The 15,712-nt window shown below is 46.3% G+C and overlaps 2 protein-coding genes across 5 annotated transcripts; one reads left to right on the forward strand and one right to left on the reverse strand.

The window, feature by feature from the left end:
* The first annotated feature begins 237 nt into the window (after window positions 1-237).
* On the forward strand, window positions 238-4,158 carry rnf34a (ring finger protein 34a). 3 transcript variants are annotated; one of them, XM_053503215.1, is made up of 7 exons: window positions 238-343; window positions 1,001-1,438; window positions 1,571-1,758; window positions 2,784-2,970; window positions 3,087-3,143; window positions 3,230-3,422; window positions 3,547-4,158. In XM_053503215.1, exons 1-7 carry the CDS (start codon window positions 338-340, stop codon window positions 3,729-3,731), a joined length of 1,254 nt encoding a protein of 417 aa, XP_053359190.1. In that variant the 5' UTR covers window positions 238-337; the 3' UTR covers window positions 3,732-4,158. The 3 variants fall into 3 exon arrangements, with proteins under 3 accessions (XP_053359190.1, XP_053359192.1, XP_053359191.1); XM_053503217.1 differs by having other exon boundaries at window positions 3,230-3,413; XM_053503216.1 differs by having other exon boundaries at window positions 3,090-3,143.
* An 876-nt stretch (window positions 4,159-5,034) lies between these two features.
* kdm2ba (lysine (K)-specific demethylase 2Ba) lies at window positions 5,035-14,978 on the reverse strand. 2 transcript variants are annotated; one of them, XM_053504814.1, is made up of 12 exons: window positions 14,683-14,978; window positions 11,018-11,290; window positions 10,748-10,891; window positions 10,501-10,587; window positions 10,008-10,277; window positions 9,014-9,208; window positions 8,689-8,920; window positions 8,278-8,566; window positions 8,031-8,194; window positions 7,735-7,896; window positions 6,326-6,544; window positions 5,035-6,096 (listed from the first exon to the last, which is right to left on the reverse strand). In XM_053504814.1, the coding sequence occupies exons 1-12, from the start codon at window positions 14,737-14,739 to the stop codon at window positions 5,915-5,917; spliced, it is 2,274 nt and encodes a 757-aa protein (XP_053360789.1). In that variant the 5' UTR covers window positions 14,740-14,978; the 3' UTR covers window positions 5,035-5,914. The 2 variants fall into 2 exon arrangements, with proteins under 2 accessions (XP_053360789.1, XP_053360788.1); XM_053504813.1 differs by having other exon boundaries at window positions 10,008-10,285; window positions 10,500-10,587.
* Window positions 14,979-15,712: the final 734 nt, after the last annotated feature.

Genomic DNA, 15,712 nt, shown 5'->3' on the forward strand with positions numbered 1-15,712 from the left:
TTAAAAGCTTATTATTTCATTTATATATTATATATATTCTATCAAAACATAATTAATTTATTATTAAGAAAAAGATTTTTTTTTTTTTTTTTCATTTTCAAAGTAATAAAACATTTAAAGTTAATCGAGGCTAAATTTATCCCACCACATACCGCCTGCCTCACTGACCAATCAGCGCGTTGTTAGAGTTAACCGAGCCAATCAGAGCGATAGTGGGCGGAGCTTGTTGCTATACGGAAGTTGAGAATACCGACGCATCAGTGTGGATTAGCTGTGTAACATGGCTCCTGACCTTTTCTCTTTAACTTTTAGTTTTCTTTAAGACTCTGGAGCTGATATGAAGGTATCGGTATTAGTTTACACTCTGTACTGTCCCGTACACAGCGGTTACACTGACGGGTTACACTGTGTTTCGGGAGTTAGCCAGGGGAACAGTTAGCTAGCGCTGCTAACGGACTCTCGGGCCGTGTCCCAATCCGGTGTGTAGAGAAGTGCTCTCAGTAGGGGTGTAGGGCTGCTGAGTGAATAATGTGGAGGGGGCACGTGTTTAACTGGATTATATAAAGTTCTTTGTAACAGGATTAATGTGTGTAGAACTGTTATTATCTATTAATGTGTGTAGTGTGCTAGTATCTAGTGCACTACACTGTGCTTAGTGCACTACTGTACAGTGATATTCTGAGTAATGTATTAATGTATCTCATGTGAGTGTAAAAGCTTTAAAATAAGATAAACAGGTGTTATAAGAGGTGTGTGTGTGTGTGTGTGTGTGTGTGTGTTAAGTGAAGTGCACTAATCCCTTATTCCAGCTCGGCCCCGTCTCAAATCACACCCCTCTCTCACCTCAGCCTGAGTCAGGATTGAGAGGGGAAAGTGCAACAGGGAGGCGGGTCTATCAACCTGTCAATCATGTCAACATGTCAACACCCACAGCTCTGTTTTTTTTTTTTTTTTCAGTAGGATTCATTAAATCAACGTGTGTGTGTGTGTGTGTGTGCAGGCGGGCGCCTCGTGTGTGTGGGCATCGTGCTGTAGTCTGCTGAACGAGCTGATGGGCGCAGGGGCAGTGAGAGGGCAGCAGCCCGGGTTCGGAGGAGCCGGTCCGTTCCGCTTCGCTCCGTCCACCGGATATTCCACACACACACACCCTCACAGACAGACTCATACACACACTCACAGACAGACTCACACACACCCTCATACACAGACTCACCGACAGACTCACACACACCCTCATACACAGACTCACACACACCCTCATACACAGACTCACACACACTCTCGTACTCGTACACACCCTCACACACACAATCACACTCATACGCACTCTCAAAGACACACTCACCCTCACACACCCCCCCAGTCACACACACCCCCTCAGTCACACACACTCAGCTGTCAGTCATGTCGAGAGAGCTTCTCCATTAACAGGACAAGGGTGAGCATCTCTCTCTCTCTCACACACACACACACACACACTCACACACACACTGTATCACTCTATTGGAGAAGTACAGAATCTGAGAGAACCTGGATTTTTTTTCTGCGTGTGTGTGTTGCGTGTTCTCAGCACGTGTGTTGCGAGTGTAGGCGGAGTTTCTGCTCGGTGTGTTCGGTCCTGCAGGAGAACCTGAGGATCTGCTGCACGTGCCACCTGCTGAAGGCGACGGCGTTCCAGAGGCCGCGCCTCATGACGCTGCGCGTGAGAGACCTGCGGCGCTACCTGACACTGCGCGACATCAACAGCGACACCTGCAGGTATGGGGAGCGGGTGTGGCCTAATATTCTAATGAGCTTGCTCTTAGCAAAGGGGTTCGAGAGTCGTCTCGGTGGCAAGATGGTGGTGCTGGGGTTTAAACCTGGGACCTCCTTCTCATCCGTCGTCCAACAGTGTTGGTGGTAGTTTAGAGGGTTGAGGCACCGAGTTCCTGGTCAGGTTGCCATTGTTGTGGCCTTGAGCAAAGCCCATAACCCTGTCTGGTCCAGGGGCGCTGTCTCATGGCTGACCCTGCGCTCTGACCCCAGCTTCCTTGAAATATGCGAAGAATGAATTTCACATGTGTATATGAGAAATAAAGGCTGAACTTCAAGCTTTCAGCTACACCTGTCCTGTCCAAATGTCCCTTTGGACACTCAGCAACCAGGCAACCTCAACAAGTCCGCATCCAGCTCTGGTCACCACTCAGGAGACTGAGGAAGCTCGCTGCTGTGTAGAGCACCCCCTGGTGGACAGTGAAGCCTGTGGGGTCCAAAAGGACCAATGAACTTCTTCAGGTATTTCTGTAGGTGTTAAGAGGCTCGTGAGAAGATACAGTGAGGCATGGTGAGTGGAGACGGGTTCACAGGCTCTGTGGATCCACCGAGTCACATAAGGGTGCAGGACATGGAAAGCTGATGTTGAGGCAGGCTGATCAGTAAAGACTACTGAACTTCTCCCTCCAGACAGTGTCTCCACTTGTCTACCGCACAGATACTCCGCCTTCCTGCCACCACACCGGACCACACACCTGACCACACACCTGACCACACACCTGACCACACACCTGACCACACACCTGACCACACACCTGACCACACACCTGACCACACACCTGACCACACACCTGATCACACACCTGATCACACACCTGACCACACACCTGATCACACACCTGATCACACACCTGACCACACACCTGATCACACACCTGACCACACACCTGATCACACACCTGACCACACACCTGACCACACACTGATTATAAACAGCTCGTCTTTTTTTGTTGTTTGTTTTTTCCTCACAGAGAAAAAGAGGATTTGGTGAATTTGGTGCTGTTTCATGAAGGGGTGGAAAGCGAAGACGAATCGGACACGCCCACTCTCCCCACGAGCCCACCGAACACCCCACCCACCACAGACTCCGCCTCCCCGCTCTCACCCGCTCACGAGGAGCCGATCACCAGGGACGACGGCTCGGGGTCCACCAGTGAGGTTCGTGTGAAGTAGGCAAGAAAAACATGATGAGGTATTAGCATCTGGGTTAGCATGGAGGGTTTACTTTTAGCCTGTGTGTGTGTGTGTGTGTGTGTGTGTGTGTGTGTTTACAGCAGCTTGGTGACTCCGCATCACTTTTGACCCTCGAGCCCCCCGAACAAACCCCAGAGGTAAGGGCACGAAAATTGTAGCAGAATAAAGCGTAGCGTCCTCGGTGGTGATGGTGGTGTTAATGAGGCGTTTTGTGATTGGTCAGGTGGTGCGGAGGGCGGGGCGATTGTCCCTCTCTGACCTGTCGTGTGTGGACGAGGTGGAGCAGCTCACGGTGAGACAGCTGAAGGAGATCCTCGCCCGGCACTTCGTCAACTTCTCCGGCTGCTGTGAGAAATGGGAGCTGGTGGAGCGAGTGAAGAGACTGTACACGGAGACAGAGGACAACCGCAAGTCCAGTACACACACACGCGCACACACACACACACATATATATCAAAGATTACCCTAGTATTTTTCGAGCTTCTTTGTGTTCAACTCAAGTCTGTGTGTGTGTGTGTGTGTGTGTGTGTGTGTGTGTAGAGGGTGTGAGCGCAGGACTGGCGGTGGATGAGAACCTGTGCCGTATCTGCATGGACGCGGTGATCGACTGCGTGCTGCTGGAGTGCGGTCACATGGTCACGTGTACCAAGTGCGGCAAGCGCATGAGCGAGTGTCCCATCTGCAGACAGTACGTCATCCGCGCCGTCCACGTCTTCAGGTCCTGACGTCTCACCATATGCAAACATTCCACAGGAGACAACCATGCAGCACACACACACACACACACACGCACGCACACACACACAAACCTCGGCTGCGGAGTCAGATTGGCTCCTACTTTAGAACTGTGGATCTAACGTTTTAAATACTCATCTTCTCGTGTGTGTGTGAAAACAAGTCGACACTGAATCTTCAGGATGATGTCCACAAGACGCAGGTTCACCTGGAACCTCCTGAGCAATATGTGTGTGTGTGTGTGTGTGTTTTAATTCTTCATCAGTCCGGTCTGATGTCTTGTAATCAAATGTTTATTTTCATGTAAAAATATTTTAAATCTGTTTGACTCCATGCTGAACTAACACACTACATGCAACTCTGCCTTCTGCTAAAATATTTACACCGATAATAAAAACTAATAACGCTGTTTCATTATTTTTGTCTTTGAAAGTTTTTAATCCAAAATGCTCTGCTGTTCTGTCTGATTTTGAATAATTTCTTTGATTTTAACGCCCAAAGCACCGGCCGTCTGACAAAATAAAAAAATATATAAAATTAACAGCTCCATGGGGTGCCAACACTTTCCCGGGACCGCCATCTTGAAAAACAATTTACTCAACGCGCAGCGGCCAGCTCAAATGGTGAACTGCACACACTTTTTGTTTTTGTCGCTAGCATTGTGAAAGTAGAGACGTACACAGATATACATACAGAGTCAGACAAAAAAATGTATACACACTATACATACATGTATACAAGTAGTATGATGTGTATTATATTAACAATATAACAATAAATTAGCATATCAATAAATTTAGTATTAAAATATTTCTTCACATTTTTCTTTTCCTGAAGTGTGTCTACATTTTTTGGCTGACTCTGTATACTGTACAGTGAACTAATGTGACTCTTTAGCCAATGGACAAACAAAGGCAGTTCTTGGGAGGTTCAGTATTAAACCGGCACTGAGGCACCAGACATGAACTAACACCTGGTTCACTTTGGTGGAAAAGGGGCACCTGTGCTTAGACCCAATAAACCAGAACTTTATGTGGTTACCTACAAGCTTGTGATCTTATAATAACTTTCTTAATTTAACCCTGAATGAGTGTGATGAGAAAATCAGAGCTAGGTTTGTATCACACACACGGATGAGAACTCTTAGGATTGAGACTAAACAGTGAGCAGGTGTATCTGAAAGCATGTGTTACCATAGCAACTGTGCAATAAATTAGCGGGAATATCAGCTTAGCTCACTTTGTGCAGTATCCTCGGGCTGTGCTCCATAACACACACACACACACACACAACTGAGCATTTCTCTTCTTTTATTACAGCGTACAAATATAAATAGCCAAATTTACACTGAAGTGTTGAAGCGGAACAACACGGTAACGTTTCTCATCATTACTGAGCAGAGTGATGGAGGGGGAACGCTGTGATGGAGGGGGAACACTGCCATAATAAACACACAGCCACCCCCCTCCCAGATGCAGTCGGGTCTGTGTGGAGTCCGGAGTGTGTGTCTCGGGGAACAGAAACATACTGTACACACTAATTAAAATAAAAAAAACCTGAAACTCACATTAATTCATACAAATGTATAAATGATTTTTTTTCTTTCTTTAAGCTTCCACTCGATTTCATTTCTAACACACACACACGCCTCGTGAGGTATGGAGCCTGAAAGCATGGCACTGATTCAATAATAAACCACTGCAGCAGCTTCTCCAGCGCCGACCCGACCCGGACGAGTCGTGGAGAAAAGGGGCGGAGCTTCGTTCCAACACGATCAGTCCATCGTTAACGGCTCATTTGATTCGAGCCCCGCCCCCGCCCTGCTGACGGAGACAACTGAAGCGTGCTGCGTTTTCATGATGAAATGCTGTAACCATGGCGATACAGAAGCAAAACGTTGAACATAAACAACAAACGTATAAAAAAATTCCATTATACAGAGATAAAAACCCACCAAACCATATTTAACTGAAACTGAACACACACACACGATGAGCAGCGACATCGCGCTCCAATAGAAACACGATGACCGTGTGTGTGTATGTGTGTGAGAGACACATCCATTTCTGTCTGTTTATTTAAATACATATTTTATTGTATAACACATGCTTTAATGTCCTGTGTTGAATGTTCACCATGTGTGTGTGTGAGAGAGAGTGTGTGTGTGTGTGTGTTAGCTGAGCTTCTGCAGCAGTTTCTCCTCCTTCAGGCAGAAGGAGACGCTGACGGACATCTCGGCGATGAAGCGCTCGCACGCCTGCCTGCTCACCTGCTTACAGAAGCGCAGGTCGATACGACAGATACTCGCACAGCGCTTAAAGTAACTCAGGGACTGATCCGTTATCCTGTTACACACTGCACACACACACACACACACACACACACACAGAGAGAGAGAGAGAGAGAGAGAGATTACAAACAGGCTTTTTCTGTTGTAGAGAAGTGACGTAATGATGTCATCAAAAAGGGACGCGGGATGCAGAAAGTACAAAAGACACTGGTTTACTGGTTTTACAATCAGGTGTGTAATCTGGTAATTTCCCACAGTTTGTGTGTGTGTGTGTGTGTGTGTGTGTGTGTGTACCTGACAGGTTGATGTCTGTGAGAGAGTCGCGGGTGGTCGTCCCAGCGGCGGTCAGCAGGTTAACGCTCTGGTCGTTGACGTGGTTACAGTAACTGAGATCCAGATGTTTTAACAGCGGCATGCTTTTGATGATGAGACGGAGAGACACATCAGTGATGTCCAACCCTGAGAGACGTAGATCCAGAACGTTCCGCAGTTTACTCCGAGTGTCCATCTGACCTGAAACACACACCCCATGTGTTACGTAACATCATACTTGAACAACTGTTAATTCTCAGCCAGTAATCTGATTGGGCGAGAGGCGTTATTCCCCGAGTGCTGATAATAGACAGTAACAGCACTGTGCTGTGTAACTCTCTGTATGACTGGGCGTCTCTGCACTAATCACTTCTAAGTCGTTCTGAATCGCCTCTGAACCGTCCAAAGCTAACTAACTTCTAACACGAGGCCGAATCCCAAATCCTTCTCTAACCCCTGATCAAGGGCACTACTCACTGTGTGGAACAAGGGGGATTGTACACCCTACATAGTGCACTAGCTTCCTATTAAACGGAGCTGATACTCTAAAGTGTAATAAGTGTAAATATACAGTAAATCCTGTGAGTTTCTCAGGACCGTCCACCAGCTCCATGGTTTATTCTCCTCACCTTCTGGATCCAGAGTTTAACTCCACACTCACCTCCGCGGGATTACACTCACTGTCCCTCACTCACTGTCCCTCACTCACTGTCCCTCACCGACCGTCCCTCACCGACCGTCCCTCACTCACTGTCCCTCACTCACTGTCCCTCACTCACTGTCCCTCACTCACTGTCCCTCACTCACCGTCCCTCACCGACCGTCCCTCACTCACTGTCCCTCACTCACTGTCCCTCACCGACCGTCCCTCACCGACCGTCCCTCACTCACTGTCCCTCACCGACCGTCCCTCACTCACTGTCCCTCACCGACCGTCCCTCACCGACCGTCCCTCACCAACTGTCCCTCACTCACTGTCCCTCACTCACTGTCCAGCACTGTCCAGATTGATGTGTGTGGGCGGAGCTAAATAACTAGTTGAATAAGGAAACAGTTTATAATCTGTTGATAATTAATGGTGTTTGAGGGACTGTTGTATAAAAGTGATATCACACTCGAGTCTGTTGTACTGTATATCAGCACGGTATTAACTAATGACATCACATTGTTGCTGAGTTCTGTCTCCTGATTGGTTGGAAGGTGTTAATTAATTCTCTATATACTACACTCATATTTATATGTTATTGTCTCCATAGCAACAGCTCATTTAAATGGAAATGCTCTATACTCTGATTGGCTCGCAATCAGTGTGCATTAAATAGTATTTACACTTAACTATCACGTTTATCGTGGACGTCATAAAATATTGTGTGTGTGACAGTGTGTGTTACCTGGCCTGTTGTCTGTAGGTGGAGACAGCAGGTCTTTAATCTGTGTGTCTCTCAGTCCCTCCACCCACTGCAGGTCCAACGAGCGCAGGAGAGGACAGCTGGAGGTACAGAGAGCGGAGACGGCCGCCCAGGAACACCCGGAGAGGATCAACACACGCAGACCTGCACACACACACACACACACACACAATCAATAAATTATGTGATGAATAACTGTATGATACAGATCTGTTGAGCTGTTGCTAAGCAATTTCCCTGGATATCTCACACACACACACACACACACACACACTGACCAGGCAGCCTGTTGATGAGCCAGCTCAGTTGCTTCTTGGAGATGTTGGTCCAGCTGAGGTCCAGTGTGAGGGGCTGTCTCCGGATGATTCCGCTCAGCATCAGAGGGGTGATGGACTTACAGCGGCTCACGTTGATCTTTATCCATAACCGCTTATCACAGCACCTACACACACACACACAGAGTTATTAGAGACCGTTACTCTAATCCAGCATTGATGATGCGCCCAGATGTTAACACTCCCTCACCAGCGGTTCCAGGTGCGACACACCCTCATACACACACACAGCTCACGGTGACTCAGGTGACTGAAAATGGCCAACCAGGTTTCACGCTGCAGCACGTGGCTCCGCCCATCGGCCAGAGGCAGCCTGTCGGGAGGAGGGCAGATGGGCGGAGGCCGGATCACGTGACGCTCCATCTGGACACATTTGGGTGGCGAGCGGGGGGGCGGCGGGCGTATGGGCGGGGGGATACGGTTCAGACCCAGGGGTACGATCTGAGACGGGTAAAAGTGACGCAACTCCCATGATGCACCTGCGCGCACACACATATATACACACACCATTATTTCAACAGTTCTACACACACTATAACTATGGATATGTAACACACGGTGTGTGTGTGTGTGTGTGTGTGTGTGTGTGTGAGGTCCTTGCCGTTCATCTCCCGCGCCCGCAGGTGCGCCCTCTCTCCGTTCTCTCCGTTCCTGAAGTTCTTCTTGTCGACCTCGTCGTTCTCGCTGTCGTCGGGCTGCAGGTTCTCGTTAGCGAGCGGGTGCTCGTTGCGTCCGGTCCTCCTGCGCTGGGCTCGTTTGGCGCGCTGCGCTCTCTGCACGCGCTCCTGCAGCTCGCTGCCTTCATCCTCCTCCTCCTCCTCCTCCTTCACAAACTGACACAGAGGCGTGAGGTCAGCATTACACACACACACACGAGGATCTGTCAGTGCGGGATAACGTGCGGCCATAAAAACACACTCGTCTACCTTGTGCGTGTCGTCCTCGTCCTCCTCGTCCTCCTGCTTCCTCACAGTCCCGAACTCCTTCCTGGTTGGGCCGCGTGGCGGCTGTTTGTTCTCATCGTCCCTCTCGTCCTCCGCCTCTGACTGCTCCTCTTCCTCCATCTTCATCGAGGACATCTTCGGCAGTAACGAATCCTCCGGCTTCCACGGCTTCTTCAGCTGCACACAAAGGACAGGGTTATACCAGGGGTCACCCACAACTAGTGCATGTGTATTTGGGGGACAGGGAGTAGGGCTACAGTATAGGGGTGTGGTATAGTGGAAAGCTAAGGGGTAGAGAGTAAGGGGTTTAAGGAGTAATTTGTAAGCGTAGGTTGTAGGGGGTAATGAGTAAGGGGGAGAGAGTAAGGGGTTAAGGAATAAGGAGTTAGAAAGTATGGGGGAAAGGGTAGGTAGTAAGAGGTAGAGAAAAAGGAGTGAGCAGGAAGTAAAGGGGTAGTGAGTAAGGGTTTAAGGAGTAGGGAGTAAGGGGGTAGGGAGTAAGGGGTAGTGAGTAAGGGTTTAAGGGGTAGGAAGTAAGCTATAGAGAGTAGGGTTAATGAGTAAGGGGTAGGGAGTAAGCTTTAAGGAGTGAGCATTAGAGAGTAAGGGGTAGTGAGTAAGAGTTTAAGGAGTATGGAGTAAGGGGTAGTGAGTAAAGGTTTAAGGATTATGGAGTAAGGGGTAGTGAGTAAGGGTTTAAGGGGTAGGGGGTAAGCTATAGAGAGTAGGGTTAGCGAGTATGGGGGTAGGGAGTAAGCTATAGAGAGTAGGGTTAGTGAGTAAAGGGGAGTGAGTAAGGGGTAGTGAGTAAGGGTTTAAGGGATAGGGAGTAAGCTATAGAGAGTAGGGTTAGCGAGTAAGGGTTTAGTGAGTAAGCGGTAGGGGATAAGGAGTAAGCTATAGAGAGTAGGGTTAGCGAGTAAGGGGTAGTGAGTAAGGGGTAGTGAGTAACCTCCCACCCAGACTTTGATGTTACCTTCTTCTTCGCACCGGTGTCCTCTTCCTCATCGTCATCATCAAACAGCTTCTTCTTCTTCCTGAGGAAGTTGGGCATGTCGGGTCGGGGGCGGGGCACGTCTCTGGGCATCAGCAGCGTGGGCGTGTCGTCACAGGGCATCCTGGTGGCGTCGTCCCTCTCGGCCCTCCTGCGCTCGCCCTCGTCCTTGCCGTCCCGCGTGGACTTCTGCTCCCGCAGCAGCGAGCCCGGCAGGTTGGACGCGTACTTAAATCCTGGGCCTCGTTTTTGCTTGCAGGCCAAGAGGACGAGACGAGACGAGACGACTTTATACCTCACGCTTTAAACAACGGATTTAAACCTCACGCTTTTAGACTTTTTAGTTGTTGTGGTAGTTACACACTCTATTATATTACTTTAAATAAATGAAACATGTAATAAACACTGTCTGTGTAATAATTTCGTGACTCTGGTGTAAGTGCACCATCACACTGATCGCTCTTCTGAAACTCACTTTCCCAGTCTTCCCTGCGTAGTTACATTTGGGACACTCCCAGCAGTTAGGGAGCTCATCGTTGACCACGCCCGCAGCGTCCTTCACCTGAGAGATACAGAGAGAATTCAACATTTAACAGTGGCTTAACACAAACAAGGGTTTAGAACACAGTCAGTAGTGTAGCGGTGGATCGGGACGCAGCCCCAGTATTTAGGACACAGACGTTAAGGTGTAGAGGTGGATTGGGACGCAGCCCCCGTCTGACCTTCAGGCAGTTCGGGTGGACGATCTCGTTGCAGATGGAGCACTCCATTAGCATGGCGTTAAACTTCTCCTCCTCATCGTCAAGTGTGTCCTCTTTACCGGCTTCTCCACACACCACACACACCGCTGTGTGAGGCAGAACAGGCTGTGTACACACACACATACACACACTCACAGTTACAATGAAATACATTCTTTATTCAGAGGGTGTGGATTGGGACACAACTAAAAAACTGGTCATTTATTAGAAGGTGTGTGTGTGAGATCTTACAGCGATACACTGCCTCATGATACAGGACTGCTTCATGCGTCCCGGTCCCCCGAACTTCTTCATGTCCTTACAGAAGTGACACTCTCCACACTCACTCCTTACACACGCCTCACACTTCCTGCAGCGTGTGCGTCTGCGCCGTGCCCCCGACGAGCTCCGGTTGGATGGCAGCTTCACCACGCCCCCCGCCGAGGAGGAGGACGTAGAGGTGGTGGGCGTGGACGCCGTGGGCGTGGACGCCATCTTGGGTTTGGGCCGGTTGGCGGGCCTTTGCTGTGGAGCAGAGAGAGAGAGAGAGAGAGAGAGAGAGAGAACACCATGAGTCAAGTACGTCAAGTCAAGTCGTCTTCTATTGTCACTTCAACCATATACAGTTAGTACACAGTGAAACAAAACAACGTTCCTCCAGGACCAAGGTGCAAAAACAACATAAATTTACAACATAAATTAACAGAAACTAACTAACTAACTAAGAGACCTAATTAGATAAAGATAAAGATAGTTAGTGCAAATTAGCAATTGATGAAAATTGTCCAAAAGAGCATTTACAGGTTGGTGTATACAATAGAACACAAAACACACACATGACTGAATTACTACACAAGCCACAAGTGTGTCTGCTCACATCAGCAGCAATGTTGTATAAACACACACACACACACACACACACACACACACAGAATGATAAAAACACTATGTTCATAATCTAAACAAATGTTTAACTGACATTTTAATAACAAAAACAATCAAATAGTTCACAGGTCATAAGGAAATAATAGTATAATAGTTCACACACGTTACCATATCCTTACTGACACAATATATTATAAAATTGGAATTTTGAAAAGGTCAAATAGGTCAAGGACAAAAGTTTTAAACAAACGTGACATGAGATCACTTAAACACTTAGTGAAGTGGGAAAGAGCTGACTTAACAAGCTAACCAGTTGTTATTGAGACTCATCAGAACAAAAGGCTTCAGTTTGTTAGAAAACATAAAAACTGGACTTTGGAGTGATGGAGAAAGGTCATGTGACCTGATTGAGTCCCTATTCCAGAGTGACCACCTGAATGTACTGAATCAACAGAGGATCACATCTATGGAGGGTTCATCTTCACTGATGGATAAAATTAATTTTATGACGTTGCATGATGTTATCAAAACAACCAAAAAGCAGCGACTTAAAAACTGGACGTCATTTAATTTGGTAAATAATAATAAGAGTAATAACACAACAGGGAGAAATCAAGCGCTGTGGACCAACGCAACTTTTAATCTGCATATTTACACACACACACACACACACACACACACACAACCTAGATTTCCAGTTCTGAGGGAAACTGACTTTCGTCTCATTCATATACACACATAACATTTCCCATAAATCACTCATTCGAGTAAAGTCATCTATGAGCAGTTCCACTGAATACACAGACACAAACAAACACATTAACAACCACACAGACAGCAGCGTCTCTCTTACTCTCACACACACACACGTAAATAATGAGTCATTTAAATCAGTTCTATTTATTCTTCACTTTCCTGACTTTGCTCTCTCAGTAGCCAAGTGGACACACACACACACACACACATTTCCTACAGCCTGATAGAAATCATTGTGATTAGACATTCCAGCTGAACTGTTTACATAGACACTGATCTGATAAGAGGTGCGAGTGTACACGCTCAAAGCATTTTATCTGAAAATAACATTTCTCACACACACACACACACACACAGACACACACAGACTCTCTGGCTCTGCTCGCTGACGAGTGTTTTATCTGCCAGGAATATGACAAAAGAAGATTTTCTCCAACTTTGATGTCAATTTAAGCTTCCTATATTTTCTGATAAGCCCCGCCTTTCTGGTGATGATTGGTCTCCTCTGTGATTGGTCGGAAGCATCACTGTGTGTGAAATACTGATCCAATCGGTTCTCAGACAAAAGAGAGACGCCCTCACGTATCAGGAACAGAAGCTTAATTGTCCCCTCCAGAAACTCATCACCTGACCTAATGTTACCCCAACATGGGGCAAACACACACACGTTTATCCCAACAAGAGAGACGATCGGATCAAGTGTTTACACAGACATGATTTAACTACAGTTAATATATAATCACGATCAGTATGTAAGCAAGTCACTTTTAATTTACGTCACTTTATTTAATTAAAGGATTAACATGAATACTACTCGACCACTTTAACAGTTAGAATCATAACTATAACTAAATCTTATCTAGAATGTATAAAAAACACACTCATGAGTAAACAATGCCTCGAGGGCGTGCTAACTTTCAAAATAAAGAACAGGATGACATCATCAAGACGCGCCAGTCGAACACGACCGGGACTATTATGTCATCACCTGTCTTGAACAGATCATGCTGTACTCTCTGTATCCTCTACAGTACATTGTTCTTCCTCACATGTTGAAAATATTGGCACCCCACTCAACTTTTAAATCTGCTTGTGTTGGTCCATTATCAGGTTATTTAAGAGTAAAATTTTAAGTTTTTAGAACATGATATATCATTTATACAATTTACTTTTATTTTTCTTAAAAAAACAAACAAACAAAAACAATCTGATAGAGGTGATGTTCGCGCTGCGAGCCAATCCACACAGCTCCCCTCTCCCAAGACTAGAGGATCGTTTTCTGATTTTAAACTCAAACCTAAAGTGTTACTTTAATCAAATATGTTTCTCTTAAAATATCAGGTGTCAACCAGATTAAGCCTTCCTGTTCCCTGTACACACTCACTACCTAGTGCACTACATCTGACACACAGCCAGAGAAAAAGCAGAATTTCACACATCTGGCACAGAGACATTTCAATGATTTCTAATCGGAACTAAAATTATTGGCACCCCTTTTTGTTACTATAGCAACACCAACAGTAAAACCATTTTTATGCTTTTTTTTCTTTCTTTTTAGAAGTCGTTCGGGTAAATTATCCATAATAAAGAACTGATGATTTAAGATATTAAACCTTTCTTTTTGTGCTTTTGGTTTCTTTTGCTGTAACAAGATGGGAATAACACAGGAAAATTTTAGCTTTCCATCCAGGAAGACAAAACTTATTTTTCACACACACACAAACACACACACACACACACACACGTGTTCTTTCCTTTTGAGTATGTTTGTACTGAAACTGGAGGAACACACAGGTCCAGTCATGCTGAAGGAAAGCTCCTGATGTTTCTCCTTTGACCTGTCTCACACCTCCACACACACACACACACCTAAGCCAAACTTCAGCTCCATCTGTCACCCTGTTACTGAATAAAAACACAACCTGGTCCTAAAACACTTGGGACAGGGAAACAGGAAGTGTGGACATGTAGTGGACAGGGGACAGGGGACAACATCCTGAGTGGACCAGTTAGAGAGAGACAGATCTGAGATCACTCACTTATTGCATTTACTAGAAAGACAGAAGGACGGAGGCAAGAAACCAAGTATGTAGAGCGAGTGTGTGTGTGTGTGTGTGTGAGTGAGTGTGTGTGTGTGTGAGAGAGAGAGAGAGTCTTCCATTTTAAAGCAGAATCAGGAAGCAGAGCCACACTGAGTGTGAAGGAAAGTGTACAGAACTCTTCATGTTAATGGTGTGTGTGTGTGTGTGTGTGTGTGTGTGTGTGTGTGATCTGACCTGTTCGGCTGTGTCCGAGTCGTAATCCTCATCGTCTGCACTCAGAGACATGGCCATGGCTACTCGGTTTCATCGCCAGTCCTACAAACACACAATCATGGCGGAAACCACCTCTTTTCTTCTTCCCCCTCCTGTATATATTTATATATTTATATATATACACACACACACACACACACACACACTGATATCCCTTCCCCTCTTTCTTTCGCTTCCTTTTTTTTTCTCGTGTTTGTTTTTGCCTCGTTCTTTCGCTGTATCCCTGCGCTCTCTTCCTAACTAGCCTAGCTCGCTGTTTGTTAGCACACACTAGCCTGACTGCTGCTGTAATTTTGCATATTCATGAAGTGACCGCCGTTGCTAGCTCGCTCCAACCAATCATAATCCAGATCGAAGACAGTTACTGCCTACGTAAGATCTCTGTCAGGAAGATGAGGGGAGGAGTGGGCGTGGCTACGGTATGGGCTCCTGTCCACAAAGAAACGGCTAGCGAGGTGGCTAACATGATGCTTAGCCTGTTAGCGGACTAGCTCGCTAAGCTAGACAAGGGATGTACACAATAAATTCGACATTTTAACACCCGGGTGACACCTCAGATTTAATGTCACCTCACGAGAACAAACTTAAAGTGTGTTTCTGAGGTAAACACGAGAGTTTTTTTTTTCTCCCTCAGTGATTTGACGGTTCATGTACCGACTCCAATTCTGATCCGAGTCCTCAACATAATTCACCGATAATACTAAACACGCAGAATATAAAATAAGTATATGGATATAAGATATGTATTTATAATCTGAGATGAATATAAATTAAACATATTTCATACTTTCGCACTCTTAAGTTTAAGTCATTCTTTGCTGAATCATTTCCCCAGAGTCGACTCCAGCGCGTGGCATCAGGCGCCGAGCACGCGCTTAGTCTGTCGATTCCGGAATCATCGGAGTCGACTCTGATTCTGATAATAAAAATTATATAAAAAACAAACAAACACGCGATTAAAATTAAACTATGACAATCGTAATCTTGGACA

Source organism: Clarias gariepinus, chromosome 9 (assembly GCF_024256425.1).
Source record: "Clarias gariepinus isolate MV-2021 ecotype Netherlands chromosome 9, CGAR_prim_01v2, whole genome shotgun sequence".
NCBI lineage: Eukaryota > Metazoa > Chordata > Actinopteri > Siluriformes > Clariidae > Clarias > Clarias gariepinus.

What these genes read in the sequence shown, in the direction of transcription:
- rnf34a (XM_053503215.1), top strand. An exon ending in TCTCCATTAACAGGACAAGG is followed by an intron (nt 1,439 to 1,570) that starts GTGAGCATCTCT and finishes GCGTGTTCTCAG; the next exon opens with CACGTGTGTTGCGAGTGTAG. An exon ending in AGAGGACAACCGCAAGTCCA is followed by an intron (nt 3,423 to 3,546) that starts GTACACACACAC and finishes GTGTGTGTGTAG; the next exon opens with AGGGTGTGAGCGCAGGACTG.
- kdm2ba (XM_053504813.1), bottom strand. Translation starts at nt 14,739, where the DNA reads ATGGCCATGTCTCTGAGTGCAGACGATGAGGATTACGACTCGGACACA. An exon ending in ACACCGGTGCGAAGAAGAAG is followed by an intron (nt 9,209 to 10,007) that starts GTAACATCAAAG and finishes CTTTGTGTGCAG; the next exon opens with CTGAAGAAGCCGTGGAAGCC. An exon ending in GCTCATCAACAGGCTGCCTG is followed by an intron (nt 7,897 to 8,030) that starts GTCAGTGTGTGT and finishes GTGTGTGTGCAG; the next exon opens with GTCTGCGTGTGTTGATCCTC.